This window comes from Chanodichthys erythropterus, chromosome 20, assembly GCF_024489055.1.
Source record: "Chanodichthys erythropterus isolate Z2021 chromosome 20, ASM2448905v1, whole genome shotgun sequence".
In the NCBI taxonomy this organism is placed as follows: domain Eukaryota; kingdom Metazoa; phylum Chordata; class Actinopteri; order Cypriniformes; family Xenocyprididae; genus Chanodichthys; species Chanodichthys erythropterus.
Genome location: NC_090240.1, coordinates 29,441,555 through 29,461,763, shown reverse-complemented (window position 1 = coordinate 29,461,763; position 20,209 = coordinate 29,441,555). Strand labels below are relative to the sequence as shown.

The 20,209-nt window shown below is 36.2% G+C and overlaps 1 protein-coding gene across 4 annotated transcripts in view; it reads right to left on the bottom strand.

Moving 5' to 3' along the window:
• The window catches only part of rapgef3 (Rap guanine nucleotide exchange factor (GEF) 3), a 51,948-nt gene that overhangs the window by 21,702 nt on the left and 10,037 nt on the right, over positions 1-20,209 (bottom strand). For 3 of the 4 annotated variants that reach the window (XR_010892854.1, XM_067371189.1, XM_067371188.1), the window contains exons 3-5: positions 13,768-13,812; positions 404-510; positions 74-195 (exon numbers count right to left, since the gene is read on the bottom strand). Coding sequence is in view for 3 of the 4 variants with exons in the window: in XM_067371189.1 (XP_067227290.1) it covers positions 74-195; positions 404-510; positions 13,768-13,812 (274 nt within the window). In the remaining variant the exon portion in view is untranslated. Of the gene's footprint in view, positions 1-73; positions 196-403; positions 511-13,767; positions 13,813-19,502; positions 19,739-20,209 lie in introns of those variants that run through there. The other variant, XM_067371190.1, reaches the window with a different exon arrangement.

Genomic DNA, 20,209 nt, shown 5'->3' with positions numbered 1-20,209 from the left:
CTGTTAGTCAATATATTGCGAGTTACCATAGTTTTTTCATTAGACATTTAATGAAGTTGTTGTTAATGCTCACCGTGACACAAAATGCCCTCATCCACCAAAACTTGCCACATTCCGACTGCCTGACTCCTTGACTGGAAACAATCATTGAGTTTCATTAGCCAATCCACAAGTTCCCTCCCACTGCAGCACTGTCTGTGGGACAAACCGGAGAACGGAGTAGTGAGTTTAAAGTGTTACACATTTATCTGCAAGTCTTTGTGGATGAATCATGTAAGTTGATTTATTTGTTTCTCCAAAGGATGCTAAGTGGCTTCCTAGGAATGATTAGACGCATTTCTGTCACAATCAGAAATATAACATGTTAGGCACAAGCACATGATATATGAAGTGAAAGATGCACCTGTAGGTCTTAAGATGGTGTTTTCTGTCTCTTATCAGGCCTGGATTACGCTCCATCAGAGTGCTGTAAACCACCCGCGCAGCCTTCAAGATTCGTTCGGACAAAAACTGACAGAGAGCAACAGAAAAAATGGTAATGAACATTTTTAGTCATTATTTTGTAATTTTGTTTGGTGACACTAAGCTATATCTTTACTTTTTTAATGTTTTAAATGTCTTTGAATACTATTTTACATTAAATAGGCACCATCCCTTTCTAAAGGTTTTACAAATGTTTCAAATATTGCTTTGAATAGTATTTAATTAAAGTCATGTGAAATTAAAACTGACACCATTTACCTTCTTAATGATTTTCTGAATGTCTTTATAATTATATTATTTGATCCTATTAACCAATAATATCAACCCAATAAACCAAACAATCACATCAAATCCTAAAGGATATGTCCCACCCTAATTATTTCCCACTGAATATTCATAATTTATGCCACATTATGTAAGTTAAATGCATTGAAATTGCGATTTCATGTTGTCTTTGAATTGGATGAGAGGTTTGCTTATTTCAAAGGAAGACTGGAAAATTTTACTCTTATCTTGTGTTTACATTCATACAGGGAATTTGTTACAATTATTTGAGCTGTATAAAAACACAGGTGAGTGGCGGGTGAGAATGTGCCACATTTTTTCCAACACCTCCTCCGCTGAGTTGAATTTACCCAACCAAAGATCGCTACTGTTCACACTCCTCCCCCGTATGAAAGCTGTTTCTCTGCTCGTCTGTTTTCCTTCTAACAACTTGCTCTGTTTTCATCTATCCCTCCCTTTCAGGACTTCTGTTTTCATTCCACATCTCCTCCTTTCCCACCCTTAGATCTGCTGGACCCCCCGCAGATGGCGCATCCCGCTCCAACTCCCAAACAGACTGAGAAAACTGGAGTGTAAGAACTCAACCTCATTGATTGAGGCCACAGTTTATTGAACTACTGAAGCATGCCATCGTTGTTGCTACGCAGCCTTCGTTTTTTTTCTGCACGCCTGCCAAGACCAACTCACTGATCACATGGTGATAAAAAAGGGTTCGGCGCATTGACACTCTGTAAAAAACTTGAAGTGGAGACAAATGAGTAGGGATGGCAAGTTTTGCTTTAGAAGTGAGATATTGAAGATTTTCCTGCTAAAAAGGCATCAAGTTTCAAGCTGGTTTGCACCAACGAAAGGAAGCTTGAGTGATTGAAGTGGTTTTAGTAGAGATCACACACACCAAAATACACCTAATTTTTACATTTATGCTTCAGAACATCAAAAGCTCCAAGTTCAAAGCGAAACGCCTCAAGCTGTTGCATGAGGCCAAAACAGCATAGCAACCAAAGTAAATCTGATAACTGTTTGTGTATTTACTGAAGAAAATGAGAGTGGTGGTGGCCACAAAACTTGCTGTAATGATGCTAAGGTGTTGTGTGAATGTGAGGGGTTGCTAGGGCATTGCTATGTGGTTGCTAAGGTGTTCTGTGTGGTATTTAGCCTGTTAGGTTTAGGTGGTTGCTTATTGGTCCAAATCAAAAGTATATACACTACTATTAAAAAATGTTTTTTTTTTTTTTTGTTAAAGGTGCCCTAGAATCAAAAATTGAATTTACCTTGGCATAGTTGAATAACAAGAGTTCAGTACATGGAAAAGACATACGTTGAGTTTCAAACTCCATTGTTTCCTCCTTCTTATATAAATCTCATTTGTTGAAAAGACCTCCAGAAAACAGGCGAATCTCAACATAACACAGACTGTTACGTAACAGTCCGGATCATTAATATGTATGACCCCAATATTTGCATATGCCAGCTCATGTTCAAGGCATTACACAAGGGCAGCCAGTATTAACGTCTGGATGTGCACAGCTGAATCATCAGACTAGGTAAGCAAGCAAGAACAATAGCGAAAAATGGCAGATGGAGCAATAATAACTGACATGATCCATGATATCATGATATTTTTAGTGATATTTGTAAATTGTCTTTCTAAATGTTTCGTTAGCATGTTGCTAATGTACTGTTAAATGTGGTTAAAGTTACCATCGTTTCTTACTGTATTCACGGAGACAAGACTGTCGTTATTTTCATTTTTAAACACTTGCAGTCTGTATAATTCATAAACACAACTTCATTCTTTATAAATCTCTCCAACAGTGTGTAATGTTAGCTTTAGCCATGGAGCACCATCAAACTCATTCAGAATCAAATGTAAACATCCAAATAAATATATACTCACAGGAATCGATGCATGCATGCAGCATGAATGACGAACATCTTGTAAAGATCCATTTGAGGGTTAAATAGGCAGTTAAAAAAATTAATAAAAAAAAAATCTATGGGGTATTTTGAGCTGAAACTTAACAGACACATTCAGGGGACACCTTAGACTTATATTACATCTTGTAAAAAGACGTTCTAAGGCACCTTTAACTTTATTTTAAGGTGCCGTAGTTACATGTTACTACATGTACTTACACTAGTAATAACATTAAAATTATGCATAATTACAAGTAACTAACCCTAAACCTAACCCTAAACATACCTCTATTATTTGAGTAAGTACAATGTAACTATGTCACCCTAAAGTGTAACCGATTGTTTAAAAAAAGTTTTATGCATTTATTTGATCAAAAATACAGTAAAAACAGTAGTGTTGTTAACACTCTGAGGTCTGACGGTATCGCCGGCGATACCACCGTGGTTTTTTTCTTATCAGTGTGAAAGAGACTCAAAATACTCCGTCAATGTTGCACATACAATTAAGAGTTATACACCATTTTAATCTGTGGAATATCTTCTTTCATTTGTGTACACTCAGAGTAAAAACAGAATGTTGTGCTTTTTGTAAAATAAAGAAAACTAACATGATGCGTGATCTCTCGTCTCCCTCTGAACGAACTCCAATCTGATAGTTCTCAGAAAATGAACTGTAACTTAGTGAATACTAATGACAAAAAAATTACACTTATGTCTAAAAAAACGTTAAGATGTCAGGTTTTAAATCATGTAAGTCAAATCGAAAACAAACCTTCTTTGTTTATGTAATCTGTATGAAAAGAGAGCCATGTCAGAAGTCCGTGATTCAGCTCATTATCTGCTAATGCGGCCACGCCCACGGAGCCAGCGCTATTCAGACGCAAATTCAGTCAATACATGCATTCATCATCTCAATCGTGTATTTATTGTCTTGAAAAGTGTTTATCTGGATGTAAAAGTCATGGTTAGCGATCTCTAGAAGACATGCAGTTACTTCCTGTTTACTTGTCTTCTACAGATGAAGTTTAGATGAGTTTTTGTTTCTTTAGCGCCCTCCGGCTGCAGTATGTATTGGAAACTCCATTCATGGAATAGCCTCTTCTTCTTTTAGATGAATTTGTGGACTAAAATACACAGAGCGCCCTCCGACTTCAAGGATGAATTGAAAACACCAGCGCTCATAGTAATGACAATGAATATTAAGTTAATATAACTCCTCTGTATAGAAAATTGACATAAGCATATGAGAATCCAATATTTCTCCAAATGTGCATGCTTTTAAACTAAAAGCCTATATTCAGACTCTTTGCATCACAGAAATACATTATATTTTAAAGTATAATATAAAACCATTACTTTATATTGTAATAATATTTTTCTGTATGTTTCATATATCATGATGAGCTTGAGACATCACAGAAGGTTTTTTTTCACAGCCTACCTGACTGAAATGCCTCATTAATATGCAAGTAATTTCAGCTCATTACTATCCAAGTCTTTTGTCTTCTCAGGTGAGAATGGCCCATTTTCAGTGGTGATTCACGCCTCCTCGCATACTAGGTTTCTTGGCAAAAAGTGTCTTACAAAAACTAAATCAATATATTGTTTTATATGAAGGAGTAGGCAGCATAATTTTTACATAATTTTGAAGCAAAAACTCTAGTCTACAACCTCCAATACCCTAAAGTCTTATGAACACAGATTTATTATACTTTTTTTGGCCTTATTTCAGTGACTTAAGTTTTTTGTTTTTTCAACAACCACGCATAAATGTTATTCCTTCAAAAACACAAACATGTACATACATGTTCCTCACATATTATTGTAGCCTAGTTTGTGCTGAATACAGTGTAATGACACTTTTTCCATTAATATGTTTATGAACAACTGAAAAAAGCACAAATGTCAGAGCATGTCAAAACTTCTCCAGGCCCCAAATCAGCCTCAGACTCCAGAGGGTTAAACATTTCTACAATTTAAAAATAAATGTTTTCTATTTTAATATATATTAAATGTCATTAATTCCTGTGATGGCAAAGCTGAATTTTCAGCATCATTACTCCAGTCTTCAGTGTCACATGATCCTTCAGAAAACATTCTAATATATATCTTATATATCGTCAATGTTGAAACCATGATACATTTTTTCAGGATTTTTTGATTTTACAGCATATGCATTTAAACAGCAATATTTTGTAACACTGTAAGTGTCTTTACTGACACTTTTGATCAATTTAATACATCCTTGCTGAATAAAAGTATTAATTTCTTTTAAAAATCTTATTGACCCCAACCTTTCGAACGGTAATGTATTTTTAGTGTGAGGTACAGTATCAAGTTGTGAAACATACTAGCATAATGTCTAAACATCTAGCTAAATTCATTACCTTATGATTTATAATTACTACATTTGCATTAATCTTTATAACAAATCATACACACAACCACTGTGGCACTCAAAATTGCTTTTCTAACCATTTTTCTACAACTGAAAAGTCAAAAGACAACAGTCACAAACTCATTGCGGGCAATATTATCCCAAAAACCAACTAGAAATATACAAGCACCTTCCTTTTAGAACACTTATTGCAATCTTGCATACTATTTAGGATGGATCGTATGTGATTTGGGACACATGCTGCTGCTCCAACCTATCATTCCGTAGTCTTGTGATTTTCTGGAAAGTTTGAACCTTTATTTGTTTGTTCTGTATCCTCTGCAGAACAGTTTGTCCCAGGATGAGGTCTTGAACTTAAATCGCCTTCATTTCTCACACTTTATTTGTTGTGGTTGTTGCTGAGGGCGGTGACGTGCGCCCCTTTCTTGGAGGCCCCTGGCCTGGTCGGTCAGTCACGGTGATGTAATTGGCTTCTGACCCGTGAGGGATCGGTTGACCCGTCTTTTCAGTCCAAAAGGAGGCCACATCTACAGTTCTGCTCACACAAGGCCACTTCACTAAACCGTGCACAAGGACAGCTCTGTATACAACATGTGCTTGTTCTCTAGTCCAGGGGCAATTTCAAAGTTATTTTTCTCTTAAAGGGTTAGTTCACCCAAAAATGAAAATTATGTCATTTATTACTCACACTCATGTCGTTCCACACATGTAAGACCTTCATTCATCTTCAGAACACAAATTAAGATATTTTTGATAAAATCCCAATGGCTCAGTGAGGCCTGCATTGCCAGAAAGACAACACTATTAGACATATTTAAAACGGTTCATGTGACTACAGTGGTACAACATTAATATTATAAAGTGACGAGAATACTTTTTGTGTGCCAAAAAAACTAAATAACGACTTTTCAACAATATCTAGTGATGGCCGATTTCAAAACACTGCTTCTTTTTCGAATCAGTGGTTCGGAGCACCAAAGTCACATAATTTCAGTAAACGAGGCTTCGTTACGTAATAAGTGTTTCGAAATTTCAATAGTTCATGCGACTTTGGCAGTTTGATACACAATCTGAACCACTGATTCGAAACAAAAGAAGCTTCGAAGCTTCATGAAACAGTGTTTTGAAATCGAATATCATTAGATATTGTTGAATAAAGTCGTTATTTTGTGTTTTTTGTGCACAAAAAGTATTCTCGTTGCTTCATAACGTTGAGGTTGAACCACTGTAGTCACATGAACTGTTTTAAAATGTCTTTAGTAGCTTTCTGGACATCTGAAAGTGTTAGTTATCTTGCTGTCTTTGGAGGCCTCACTGAGCTATTGGATTTTATCAAAAGTATCTTTGTGTGTTCTGAAGATAAACTGAGGTCTTACGGGTTTGGAATGACATGAGGGTGAGTAATTAATGACAGAATTTTCAGTTTTGGGTGAACTAACCCTTTAATGCCTGTTAATGTAACTCATTTGGTAATTAGTATCCAAGTTTAGCCAACTAAGCACAGCACAGTGCATGTGGTAAACCTACATTTATCCTGTATCCTTCGAGACATACACACTGCAGAGCTCTCCATCTAGCGCACTTTACACAGCGTGTGCCCAGACACTGTGTCTGCAGACCCTGAGCATGTAAATCTCTCCCCTGTCATCTCTGCTTCATGACTCTGTCCCTGGAGATGTGGGTATAGATGGGAACAGTAGCTGGCAGCGTATTCCCAGCATTCTACAGTCTCCTGGGGAATAATTACTTCACTGTGGAGCACTGACTTTGACAACTCTGCTGAACACCTGGGAATAGATGTATCGTAGGATACCTGTGACAACAAAAAGCATTGCTACTCTTCAGTTATTCTCGTAAATATCAACTTTATCTAATTCACATAATGTTGTTGTGTAAATGCCTTTAAAATGAATTTCTTAGGTCACTTTAGTGGATACACCATTCAAAATGACAAAATTTTGGGGTCTGTATAAGCCTCTCATTGTCAGCAAGACTGTATTTATTTAATCAAAAATTCAAATTTAATTCAAATTTAAAATAACTATATTCTATTTTAATTTATTTTGAAATGTAATTTATTCCTGTGACCAAAGCTGAATTTTTAGCATCAGTACTCAATACTCTTCAGTGTCACATGGTCCTTCAGAAATCATTCTAATATGTTGATCTGGTGCTCAAGAAACATTTATTATTATCGATGTTGAAAACAGTTGTGCCACTTATTATTTATGATTCAGGATTCTTTGACTAGAATACGAGATTAAAGTTGTTAAATTATGAGAAAAAAACTCGTTAAATTTCGAGAAAAAAGTTGAGATAAAATGTTGAGAATAAAGTCATTAAATTATGAGAATAAACTCATTAAATTACGAGAAAAAAACTCGTTAAATTTCGAGAAAAAAGTCGAAATAAAATGTTGAGAATAAACTTGTTATATTAAGAGAAAAATGTTGTTAAATTTCAAGAAAAGGGTCGAGATAAAATGTTGAGAATAAACTTGTTAAATTACGAGAAAAAAACTCGTTAAATTGTGAGAAAAAAGTAGAGATAAAATGTTGAGAATAAAGTCATTAAATTACGAGAATAAACTTGTTAAATTTCGAGAAAAAAACTAGTTAAATTTCAAGAAAAAAGTCGAGATAAAATGTTGAGGATAAAGTCATTAAATTACGAGAATAAACTCGTTAAATTACGAGAACAAATTTGTTAAATTATGAGAAAAATGTCGTTAAATTTCGAGAAAAAAGTTGAGATAAAATGTTGAATAAAGTCATTAAATTATGACTTTATTCTCAACATTTTATCTTGACTTTTTTCTCGAAATTTAACGATTTTTTTCTCGTAATTTAACGAGTTTATTCTCAACATTATATCTTGACATTTTTCTCTAAATTTAATTAGTTTTTTCTTGAAATTTAACAACTTTAATCTCGAGATGGTTTTAATTTTTTATTATTGCTTGGCCCTAATCCTCTTCCATACTAGAAAGTTCAAAAGAACAGCATTTAAAATCATTTGTAACAGTGTAAAAGTCTTTACTGTCACATTTGATCACATTTGATCATGCTGAATGAAAGTATTGATTTCTTTAAAATAATAATAATACTAAAATCTTACTGACCCCTAACTTTTGAAAGGTAGTATATATATTCATCACATTAACTTTGGACAGGTTCCACTCATGTTTGACAACCTAAAAGTGTGCAAATGAGTCTTAGTTTTATACTTTTCTGATTCTCTCATGTGTGTCTAAGGATCCCAGAAAAGCTCCAACCAAACAGCCAGGTCACGGGGTGGCATTGTCAGATTGCTATACAAACAGTCACCAAAAACAATGTAGAAAGGCAACATGATAGTACTTACTGTACAATATAGATGTGTGATTGTAATGTTTCACCACAGATGTATCTAAACTGTGTGAACTTTCCTACTTAAATGTCTTCAAACCAGGACTCAAATAGCTCTAGCTCTAAATAGACTCAATTTTTGTGGTCTGATTTGTAAAAATACTGTACACCAACACTACTGTACACCACCTGAACTACTAAAAGAATCCTTATTGTTCAGCCCTGTTTGTATGAATATGAATAGCCGCTCAACAAAACAACACAGCCTCACCCTACTTAGCTTCGCAAGCTTCTAACACAATACCTCAACTATAAAGTTTTGTTGGGGATGTGGTTGTGCTTCCTTTGTATACAAGTGTTAGTCACCCACATGCATTGGGTTTTTGAAGTAGCAGCAACGCAGACCTGTCCTCCTCTGTTGTGTGGAGAGGAAACAGGCTGTGTTTTCCATCTGTGGGCGACGTTAACAGCGGAGGCAGTCGTGATGGTGTGACCTTGGTGAGCCGAGGGAAAGGCTCCATTCCGTACAATACATACCGCACTCACAATAGAGGTGGGCAGAAATCATATCAGAAACACTGGGGCCATTCAGGATGCATTATGGTTATGAACTTATCAGGAATGTTATCGTTAACTAAAACTATATAACAAAAAAAAACTAATTTGTTAATTGAAATAAAACAAAATTAAAATATTAGATGGAAAAACTTATTTTAGTTAGTTGCCAAGGCAACATTTTAAATGTTTTTGTTTAGTTTAAGTTGATTAAAATTAATAATTAATAAATAAAAACAAACAAATAAAACTAAATTTAAGCCTAAATAGTAGTACTTTAAAAAAACCAACTAGGACAGCTAGTAAGAGCTGTGCATGTAAACCTCACTCCCCTGGCCTCAAGAGTTGTGTTGGTGACTGACGCTAGAGTCTGTGGTTTTTAGTGTTCTTGTTAGTGCGCCTGCATCCCATGCCAGAGACCCCAGTTCGAATCCCGCTCGGAGCGGGTCGAGAAGGATCGGATACATTTGTTGCCGTGACCCGGATGGGAGTGAGGTTTAGGGGGGTGAGTGTAACAGAGGTCAGTTAGTAAGAGCTGTGTGTGTAAACCTCACTCCCCTGGCCTCAAGAGGCACACTAGCAACTGATGCTAGAGGTTGCATCTTTAACGCCCTTGTTAGTGTGCCCGCCTCCCATGCCGGAGACGCCAGTTTAAATCCTGCTCGGAGTGGGTCGAATAGGACCGGTTACACTATGGTGGCTGTAAAGTCATTGGGAGCATCTCAATCAGCTCTCTAGTTCAGTAGTCAGGCCACTGATCAGGGAGTTAGCCATTTTAAGGGCTGATGTCTTAATCACGAAATCCTTCCAGTGCACTGAAACTTTCGCTCCCACAATGCACCATCAAAACCAGGGCGCATCAAAATCAGGTGAGCCAACTCACTACACATAATGGCACGCGATCGATATTTTTTAAAATACAAACCATTATTTAATTATATTTCAGTATAAACATACAACGCTAGACAGGTAATGAACATAATTTAGCTAACATTTATCATTTATTTACGGCTGAAATGTTGCACGTATTTGTAACAAGTGAAGTATTTATCATAATGTACTTTAAAGGTGCCATCGAACGTTTTTTTACAAGATGTAATATAAGTCTAAGGTGTCCCCTGAATGTGTCTGTGAAGTTTCAGCTAAAAATACCCATTAGATTTTTTTTTTTATAAATTTTTTTAACTGCCTATTTTGGGGCATAATTAGAAATGCACCGATTCAGGGTGCGGCCACTTTAAATCTCTCGCTCCCCACCCACGGAGCTCGCGCTTGCCTTAAAACAGTGCATAAACAAAGTTTAAACAGCTAATATAACCCTCAAATGGATCTTTACAAAGTGTTCGTCATGCATGTGGCATGTATGCGTCGGATTATGTGAGTATTGTATTTATTTGGATGTTTACATTTGATTCTGAATGAATTTGAGGCTGTGATCCGTGGCTAACGGCTAATGCTACACTGTTGGAGAGATTTATAAAGAATGAAGTTGTGTTTATGAATTATACAGACTGCAAGTGTTTAATAATGAAAATAACGACATGACTCTGATCTCCGTGAATACAGTAAAAAACGATGGTAACTTTAACCACATTTAACAGTACATTAGCAACATGCTAATGAAACATTTAGAAAGACAGATTACAAATATCACTAAAAATATCATGATATCATGAATCATGTCAGTTATTATTGCTCCATCTGCCATTTTTCGCTATTGTTCTTGCTTGCTTACCTAGTCTGATGATTCAGCTGTGCACATCCAGACGTTCTGCCCTTGTGTAATGCCTTTCATAATGTTGGGAACATGGGCTGGCATATGCAAATATTAGGGGCATACATCCCGACTGTTACGTAACAGTCGGTGTTATGTTGAGATTCGCCTGTTCTTCGGAGGTTTAAATGAGATTTATATAAGAAGGAGGAAACAATGGAGTTTGAGACACACTGTATGTCATTTCCATGTAATGAACTCTTGTTATTTAACTATGCTGAGGTAAATTCAATTTTTAATTCTAGGGCACCTTTAAATAACATTAAAAAATAATGTCAGAAAGATAACAGCTCTGCTGTTGTTCACAATAGTGATGTTGTACAATGAGGACATTGTCATGCCGCCGGTGTCTCAATGTGTAGTGAGCCAGGGTCATTACTGTCCTTACTAATGCCCGAATTTGTGTACGCGATATACTGATTTGTGACCTCAGAGCTGATTGTGATGCACCAATTGTTATCTGGTTGCTAAGGTGTTCTGGGGTTTGCTTACAGGTCCAAGTAAAAAAAAAAAACACCCTCTTACTTTCTAGTCTTCAGGTCCTCCTCATTTAATGTTAATCTACAATAAACCCTTATTTAGAAAACCCGACTTAATGACCTAAGTATGGATGATAATAATAGTGATGCTTGCCTTAAAAAGCCCCACTAATAACAGAAAAGAAAAGAGGGCTCAGATGAATACAGCTTTCCTTGTTCTCTTTCTGCTCAGAGAAGCACACTCCAGGAATCACTTGTGCCCACAAAAAACCACTCCAGGAGCTGAAAGCATTCCACAGATGAAACGTTCTTCCAGAGCCCTGATAAACCACATTCAAATCCTTGGCAATATTGCCTTTTCTTCCATCAGACACAACCAATACCCAAATATGCAAGCCCAGATGTCTGCTTAAAATCATCTGCTGAAAAACAAACGGCATTTCAGCTGTATTTTGTCAGGTTTATCGCTTGTCCCCCCTTTTGTGTTCAATGCAGAATCACATAAGAGAAGAAGAGAAAGGTGTGTGTGCAAAGGAAATAGGTGTTTATGATAATTACGTGTACGCTTTCAAGTCACAAAACAGACTCATTTGAGGTTTAAATGAGTTAGACAGCTGCTCATAAGATAAGCTGAATAAAAACAATAGCTTTCCAGATGTACCTCCAAATAAGTTCTACTTATCATTGACAATGCTTTAAGGAATGGTAGATAAGGCTAAATGAACGAAGGTGGGGTTTGGGTGTAGTGTGAATAATGCCTATAGACTTTACATGGAATTTGTGTTTGAGAGAAATGTCTCAAAATGTGCTCAGATTTGTTAAGATATCCAAGTCTGCAAACAAAAGTCAAAGAATTTAATTTGAACTCAAACATTTCTCATCATATTCTTCAAATGATAAAATTATCTGAGCTGCTATCCACATTCATTGTCAACAACTGTCTCATTTGGTTCTATATATCTCCTATGAAAAAACAAGACTTAGTTGATACTTATATGAAGTTGATACAGAGCTACTGACCTAGTTTATCAAGATTTTGAAGATCTACTGTATTCAAGATAGGCAGAGCCGGTACAACAACATATTTACAGTGGCTTTTTCCCTCAGGGGGTCACATGATGACACCGAAGGGACATGTATCATATGAGCAAAGAGAGGTGACACTGCAGTGCTAGAACTGCCTTGGGTAATGAAATAGCTGCGAAGGAGCAGTGAAATATGTATGTAATCATACTACTTTACTTTCAAATTGAGTTAGAAAACATGAACCATTATTATAATTGCACAAAATATTGCAAATTAATGATCAAAACAGGCATTCCATTTGAAATGACACTCAAGTGAATTGCAAAATGGTGTGGCAGACATGTGTTTTGATCATTTTGATAGGAGTAATTATGGTGGTTTGTCAAAAACAACAACAAAATGCATTTCAAATGAATCTGTTTTGCACATTCTGGAGGAATCCTGTGACATCTGGGTAAGGAGGGAAGCTAAACTTGCTCCACAAGATGTGTAATATATTTCACACGTTGTGTCTTGAGCCATATTTAGAATTTCATCGGCCCTTTTGTGTCCTTAACAATATTGTACAGAGCACCACCCTCTACAATCTCTGTGAGCATGATATAATAAACACACAGAGGTCAGAGTTGTGAAGATAAAAGCATGCTTTCTGTTAATGAGATATGTAATGCCACACATGAACATACTAGTGGATAGTGGAGCTTATTTAAAGGGATAGATCACCTAAAAATTTAAATTCCGTTATCATTTAGCCTCATGTCGTTCAAAACCTCTTTCTCCTGTGTAAGTCTAAAAGTATTTTAAGAGTGATCCATATGACTAATGCAACTTCAGTGTTGGTCTAATCCTCATAAAGCTATCATTTGGCTTCAAAAGACTTGGATTATAGTGAATTAGTTATATGGGCTGCTTTTACGATACTTTTATGGGGTCTACTTTTTGAAGTTTCATTCTCCAATCATTGTAAATGCATGAAAAGGTTTATCCTTTTGTATTCCACAGAAGAAAGTTAAATGGTTTGGAATGACATGAGGATGACTAAGAGTACATTTAAACGACAACAATGTGCTAAAATCGGAAAAAGTTTTTCCATTGCGTTTTTTTTTTTTTGCGTACAGACGACAATGTTGTTAAAACAATCCCTGTTCACGTGAATCTGCGAAAACACTGTATTATGCATACCAGTCCAGTAGTTGGCGATGTCACTTTGTAAGAAAAAAAACTATGCACCTATAGACTGAACACGTAATACAGATGCAGGATGTCACCGTTTTCACAAATTCACGTTTTTGTAGTTTACATGAAGACAATAACGGTATAATTTTCGAAACCCGTTTTCAAAAGTCTGCATTTTCAGGCCCCAAAAAGAGATAAAAAGTTTTTTGTTTTTAGTTGAAAACGGTGTCATGTTAACAAAATGATGACAGAAATTTCATTTTTGCGTGAGCTGTCCCTTTAAGGCTTGTCAACAAAATCCAGGCAACTGTTCAAAGACCTTCATACCTGTTTGATGGTGTCTTGTGTATCGACGGCTTCGGGCAGAGGTGTCTGTGAGGAGAAAAATGGAGAGAGAATGAGTGTAATGATAAGAATCGACACTACAAACTACAGCAGACTATTTTGCACATCAGGCAAGCGCCAGTCACGACATGTTAAAATCTAGTTTCAAAGTATTAAAGAGATTATTCAATCAATCTGTCACTGGCAAAATGCCATTCTGTCCATGCACAGCACCAAAAGTATTAAAACACAATACAACAAAGGCACAGGGCTAAAGAATGTCAGAAGACATGCCATACTAATGCCACCATGTGTGGCATTTGACATTAGCACTGCACATGATCTTTGCCACCTGCCTCCCTCTCAGCAAGACTAATTAACAGCAATAATGTAATTATAATTCACACAGGAATTCAAGAGGCATTTTTGGCTCTATAAGCTTGTGAGTTTTAGCTTTTGTCTTTATAATAAAATTCGCTTGACTGATTAACAAATGTGCTGAGCAAAATGTAAAACATTAGACAGTGGGGTAGATATTGGCATTATTTATATATAAATAATGGTCATATCTATTATATATGATACAAGACTAATAATGACAATTTTCATTTTTGTGAGAACTATTCCTTCAATGCCCATTATGCCATTGAACATAAAAGTCATTGAAATGACACTATAAGAAGAGGAAGCATTCGAGTGATTTCAAGCAGCTGAACTGGACCACATACTTGAGAATGAACAGGTTGTAATCATGCATATCTGATGGGATTCCTGCTCAAGAGGCACTCAGGGTTTTGGTTCTCTGTCCAGCCAATAACTAACAACAATCGCCAGCAGCTCTGATCTCTGTCCGCAATTAAGAGACGAGAAAAGCTTCTCTCTCCTCGACATGATGAAAATCAGAGCATCGATGAAACTGAAGAGAGAATAATGGATGAACTGCGTTTAAATATTTATTGGTAAGCTGTTAACCACTAGTGATTTAGATGCCCAAATGCATTTTAGTTATTGATTCTGAAATGGTCTGACCTATAGGGTAACCTCTGTATAAGATTTTAATGCATCATGTTTCATTGTACAGGTGGATAACCAGGACCACGTCATTCACAATGCCATAAACACCTCATGCTGTTTCCATGTATGTTTATTAAATATTTTGGCCAAACTATTTGATTTTGCTATCAGCTATCAACCAGAGTGTAGTACTCTCAGCTCTGTTTAACATGTTTTAATCCAAAATTAGTGTAGAAATGCACAAAAAAAAAAAAAAGTCTGCTGATAACTCAATATTGCATATGTTTAGTATTGTATGAAAAAACTTTGTATGCAATTTAACTCTGGTTAATACCCAAAACCTTGACACATTTCACTAAAAAAAAAAAAAATCAATGAATTGTTGGATTTACTTAAAAAAGAAGTGTCAAGTGGTTCCACGCAACTATATTGAGTAATTTGTACAAATAACAATTTATTTGTATGAACAAAAGAAATTCAAGTAAAGCTGACAAAATTTCTTTGAGTAAATACAAATCATTTGAATGTCATTGTTACATAATATTTATATGTGCAGTTTACTTAATGTTGTTTATTAAATAAGGTGAACAAATTTATCGACTTAATTTACCTTATTTAACTATTTTGCACTCAAAAAATAACTCACTGAACAAATTCAATTGAATTGAGAGCAGGAATTCCATCCTAAACATGGGTATATGAGTGCGCACAGCCTAAAGGCGACACTCTTCTGCATAATGGTAACCATAAAATTCAAATACATTACAGAAACTACTCAAATGTCCAACATAACTGAACATTAAACACTAACATAAACTAACAATATCTTTCCCTTTACTGAAAAACACATAAAATAACACTCCCTAAATTTACTCTCCTAATGCAGTCCCTTGCAAAGCATGCTGGGAACTATGGATCCACTGCCCAGTTAGTTATGTCAACATTAATTTGAGCATTTCACTCAGCAATGTTAAGTTGACTGAACAAACACTTACTAAGTAAAGCTAACAATACTCATTTTTAGTAGACAAAACGCAGTTAAAGGTGCCATCGAACGTTTTTTTACAAGATGTAATATAAGTCTAAGGTGTCCCCTGAATGTGTCTGTGAAGTTTCAGCTCAAAATACCCCATATTTTTTTAATTAATTTTTTTAACTGCCTATTTTGGGGCATCATTAAATATGAGCCGATTTATGCTGCTGCCCCTTTAATTCTCGTGCTCTCCGCCCACGGAGCTCGCGCTTGCCTTAAACAGCATAAACAAAGTTCACACAGCTAATATAACCCTCAAATGGATCTTTACAAAGTGTTCGTCATGCATGCGTCGGATTATGTGAGTATTGTATACTGTTATATTGTTTACATTGATTCTGAATGAGTTTGAGGCTGTGCTCCGTGGCTAACGGCTATGATGTTAATGAAGCTAATGAAGTTGTGTTTATGAATTATACAGACTGCAAGTGTTTAAAAATTAAAATGGCAACGGCTCTTGTCTCGGTGAATACAGTAATAAACGATGGTAACTTTAACCACATTTAACAGTACATTAGCAACATGCTAACGAAACATTTAGAAAGACAATTTACAAATATCACTAAAAATATCATGATATCATGGATCATGTCAGTTATTATTGCTCCATCTGCCATTTTTCACTATTGTTCTTGCTTGCTTACCTAGTCTGATGATTCGGCTGTGCACATCCAGACATTAATGGCTGCCCTTGTCTAATGCCTTTCATAATGTTGGGAACATGGGCTGGCATATGCAAATATTGGGGGCGTACATATTAATGATCCCGACTGTTATGTAACAGTCGGTGTTATGTTGAGATTCGCCTGTTCTTCGGAGGTCTTTTAAACAAATGAGATTTATATAAGAAGGAGGAAACAATGGAGTTTGAGACTCACTGTATGTCATTTCCATGTACTGAACTCTTCTTATTTAACTATGCCAAGATAAATTTATTTTTTTATTTGAGGGCACCTTTAAATTACATTCATGTAGTTACATGAGTTTTTAAGTAATGTGAACAAGGGTGGTTTGAGCGAAACTAACAACAGTGAAAGTTCATTTTTTTGAGTGTTGAAAAGAACCAAATCAAACAGACGCGAGCTCTACTTTCATGACCAGAAAATGGCTACGGGGTTGTTGACAATGATGACGAGGTGAACTGACTTGATCCTCTAAGGACTTGAGCTACCAGTTGAGATGCTGCTAGCATAGTTCGGACAAAGAGAAAATCTCCACAGTCTTGAACTGCCCAAATTCCACCTGATTCCCTTCTGCCCATATGGCAGAGAGTTCATAACTCAGGTTTATGAGGCATTGTCAGCCTCTGTTCCCATGGCAGGTGTTACTCAGCATCAGCTGACTAATTCTGTGAAGCATTAAGAAGCATATCCTGCTATTTATGGGCTTGTCCTGATAATGCATCTTTATAGGTTTTGTGAAAACTAATCTTTTGTTTTTCTCCTGCTTGAACAGCCCCTTGCAAATGGCTCATGGTTATTATGATAAGGTTTCCTCCTTTCTTGCTCCTTTCAGCATAGTTCTATCATAATTTAGTCACTCTAATGTCATTCAAAACTAATATAGGATTCCGCTAAATGAGACAAGTTTGAGCTAAATGTCTCCTTTTGTATTCCACAGAAGAAAGTGAGTCGTACGGGTTTGGAACAACATGCGGGTGAATAAATTATTCCTATAAGCACTACACTACACCACCCAGGGAGTTAATGCAGCAGACACCCACAGAAAACGCATCAGCTTTGAGTCAACAGTGCCAAAATGTATCTATCATTTCTCAAAAAGATCTTATACGGATAAGCTGATTTGTTTTGTTTTTCTCAGCTTGGTTTCCTTTTATCTGCAGCAATGGACAGTAAAAATGGTTGGATGATTCTCAGGTGGTCAGGTTCACTGCATCCTCATGCTTGATTTCCCTTTGTATAAGGTTGGCCAGCGTGGAGATCTCTCCACCCTGTGGCTCTGTTGACTGAGTAAACTATGTAGAGTGAAACTGCAGCCGACGGGATCACATGCTCCGGTACGAGAGGGAAATTACACAGGGATATTGACTCTAAGTCTAATGAAGGTGCTGGGAAGTATCTGAGATCACCTGATCGTGAAATGCTATTGACAGGTGCCTTAATTTCTTAACTTTGAGTCTACGAATTACCAATAATTCCAGATAGATGTTATCATTGCTGTGAAACATACATTTAATTAGCTTTACATTATTCAAAGTCTTATAAGATTTAGTTCTAAATCTAAATTACTGCATCTTGGCCTTAAAAACAAATAAGTTAAATACGATTTGCCATTTATCTTAGAAACTCTTATGTGAATCCCACTTGTGGTGGACACAAATATATTATAGTATGAGTAATGCTCTAAGATGTTTCATGCTGAGGTTTGGTGGTTTTTTATTGAACTTCGTGACAAAATATACACAATTTCAGGTGGGGAAAATAACATTCCAATCCTGATGGAGTGCAGACTGTGGCACATTGACATAAATATCTCTTTAAACAAGCTTCTTTATCTCTTTCTCAGGGGGTCCTTTAGCAACGTGAGGTATTCATCCTGAGTCACGACCCTTATTGCTGGAATGTAGGAGAGGGACATGTGGGTCTCGACATATAAAAGACAACTGACAATCATCAATGCAGGAACAGTTTCCTAATAGGAGCATCTGCATGCATTTGAAGACACTGGATAAGTATGTGCATCCAAGTTATCTAATGTTTAATGTGATATGGAGATGAGAAATCACCAGTAAGGTTTACACAGTGTTTCCTCATCTCTTGTTTGAGTATTTTCTTTTTGATATTGACATAAAAGTCAAGTGATCAAAACCAGAAATGAATGTAATCTAAAAGAGATCAGTTTCTTTTTGAATGTAGATCCTTCATTTTGAGAACAAATGCTCATTATAGGAGATTTACTCTGTAGTTCACTAAAGTTCACTAAGGTCTACAGTGGTGTGGGTCTTCCTGTGCACATTCTTTTCCAAACTGTAAGGGAACAAACCTTAAGACGGACAATGAACAATACGCTATAAATAACTCATCCTTGATTAACCCTTTAACAACATGTAAACATAAAAACATATACAACAACAATGCAAAGCTCTGCTCCCCCCGCTGTTTAGAGTCATGTTCAGTGTCTGTCTTAGCCTCCGGATTTAAATCATTTGCCATTGGTTTCATTGCCATCATCACTTTACATACATCCTGACACACAAACAAACTTTATTAGCTATACAGAGTCAATGTTATGCTCTGAGAAAATTGCACATTCACATATTCAAAAATGGAAATATTGTTTGGGTTATTTCAAGAAAAAGGGTGCCTTTTGTGAATATATGTGTGGATGAAAAGCAGACACCAACATTTACTAATGTATTATAGACATTTTTTAAACAAGTAAACAAAAATGTTTCCATGTTCTTTCTCCATTAAAATGACTTTTGGCATTTCAAAGCAAATTTGAAAGGTTTTAAAGAAACATTTTAACACGCAATGTACTTTATTAACATTTAAAATATTTGCTAGAATGTTTCAAATCTTTTCAAAAAAAAAAACACCTTTCCAAACAAGCACCTATTTCGTGGAATATCCAGATAATATAAGTTTTCATAACCTCGCTCTCTCTCTTGAATACCAATTCTACATGTTTTATTATTATTATTATTATTTATTATTATATGTCCACTTACCCAGCTGATTCCCCGGATCTGAGGTGTTTTTTCATTGGAACAGCGATCGGGAAAGACTTGGTAATAATAACTCCGAAAGAGATGCATGTTTCAGTCAAGTCCAAGTGTCAAAAATTATTTTACTTATGGATCACCGGTTGCAGCAACACATGGCGCAAACTACATGTCCAATAAGGATTTGACAATCCCTGCTTAAAGACAACTCGACCTGCACGCTGCATTCCTACATGCGTGTGATCTCCAGACTCCAAATGCCATTAAAACCTGCTGCTGTTCGCTGTCAGACGTGCCTGCGCGTTCTCGACAATCCAGCAGAGGCGCCACCCCGCGCTCCCGCCCCTGTTAGGGGGCGCGCCTCTTACTACACTACTGACCAGCATCCGCATTGATTGTCCACAGGTGTTTGTTTACATCAAAATTGATCTAACGAATGTTTCTGTAGTATATATAGCCTTTTGTTTTCGCTTGTTTTTTATTCTTTGTGTGAAGTAATCATGGTAAAACTTCCTAATGACTTTGACTTCGTGGGAAATGTGGGCACACTTAGTTTACCTAGTTAAAATCTGAGTAATGGGGTACTAAACAACTATTACAAGTAGCTTATTTATTGTGTTGATTTTATAGAGCTTTCTTTATTGTGTTGTTTACCCCTTTGCAAAGGATGTTGGATACTTTGATGGTGGACACTAGTGGCCCGCTGCATAAAC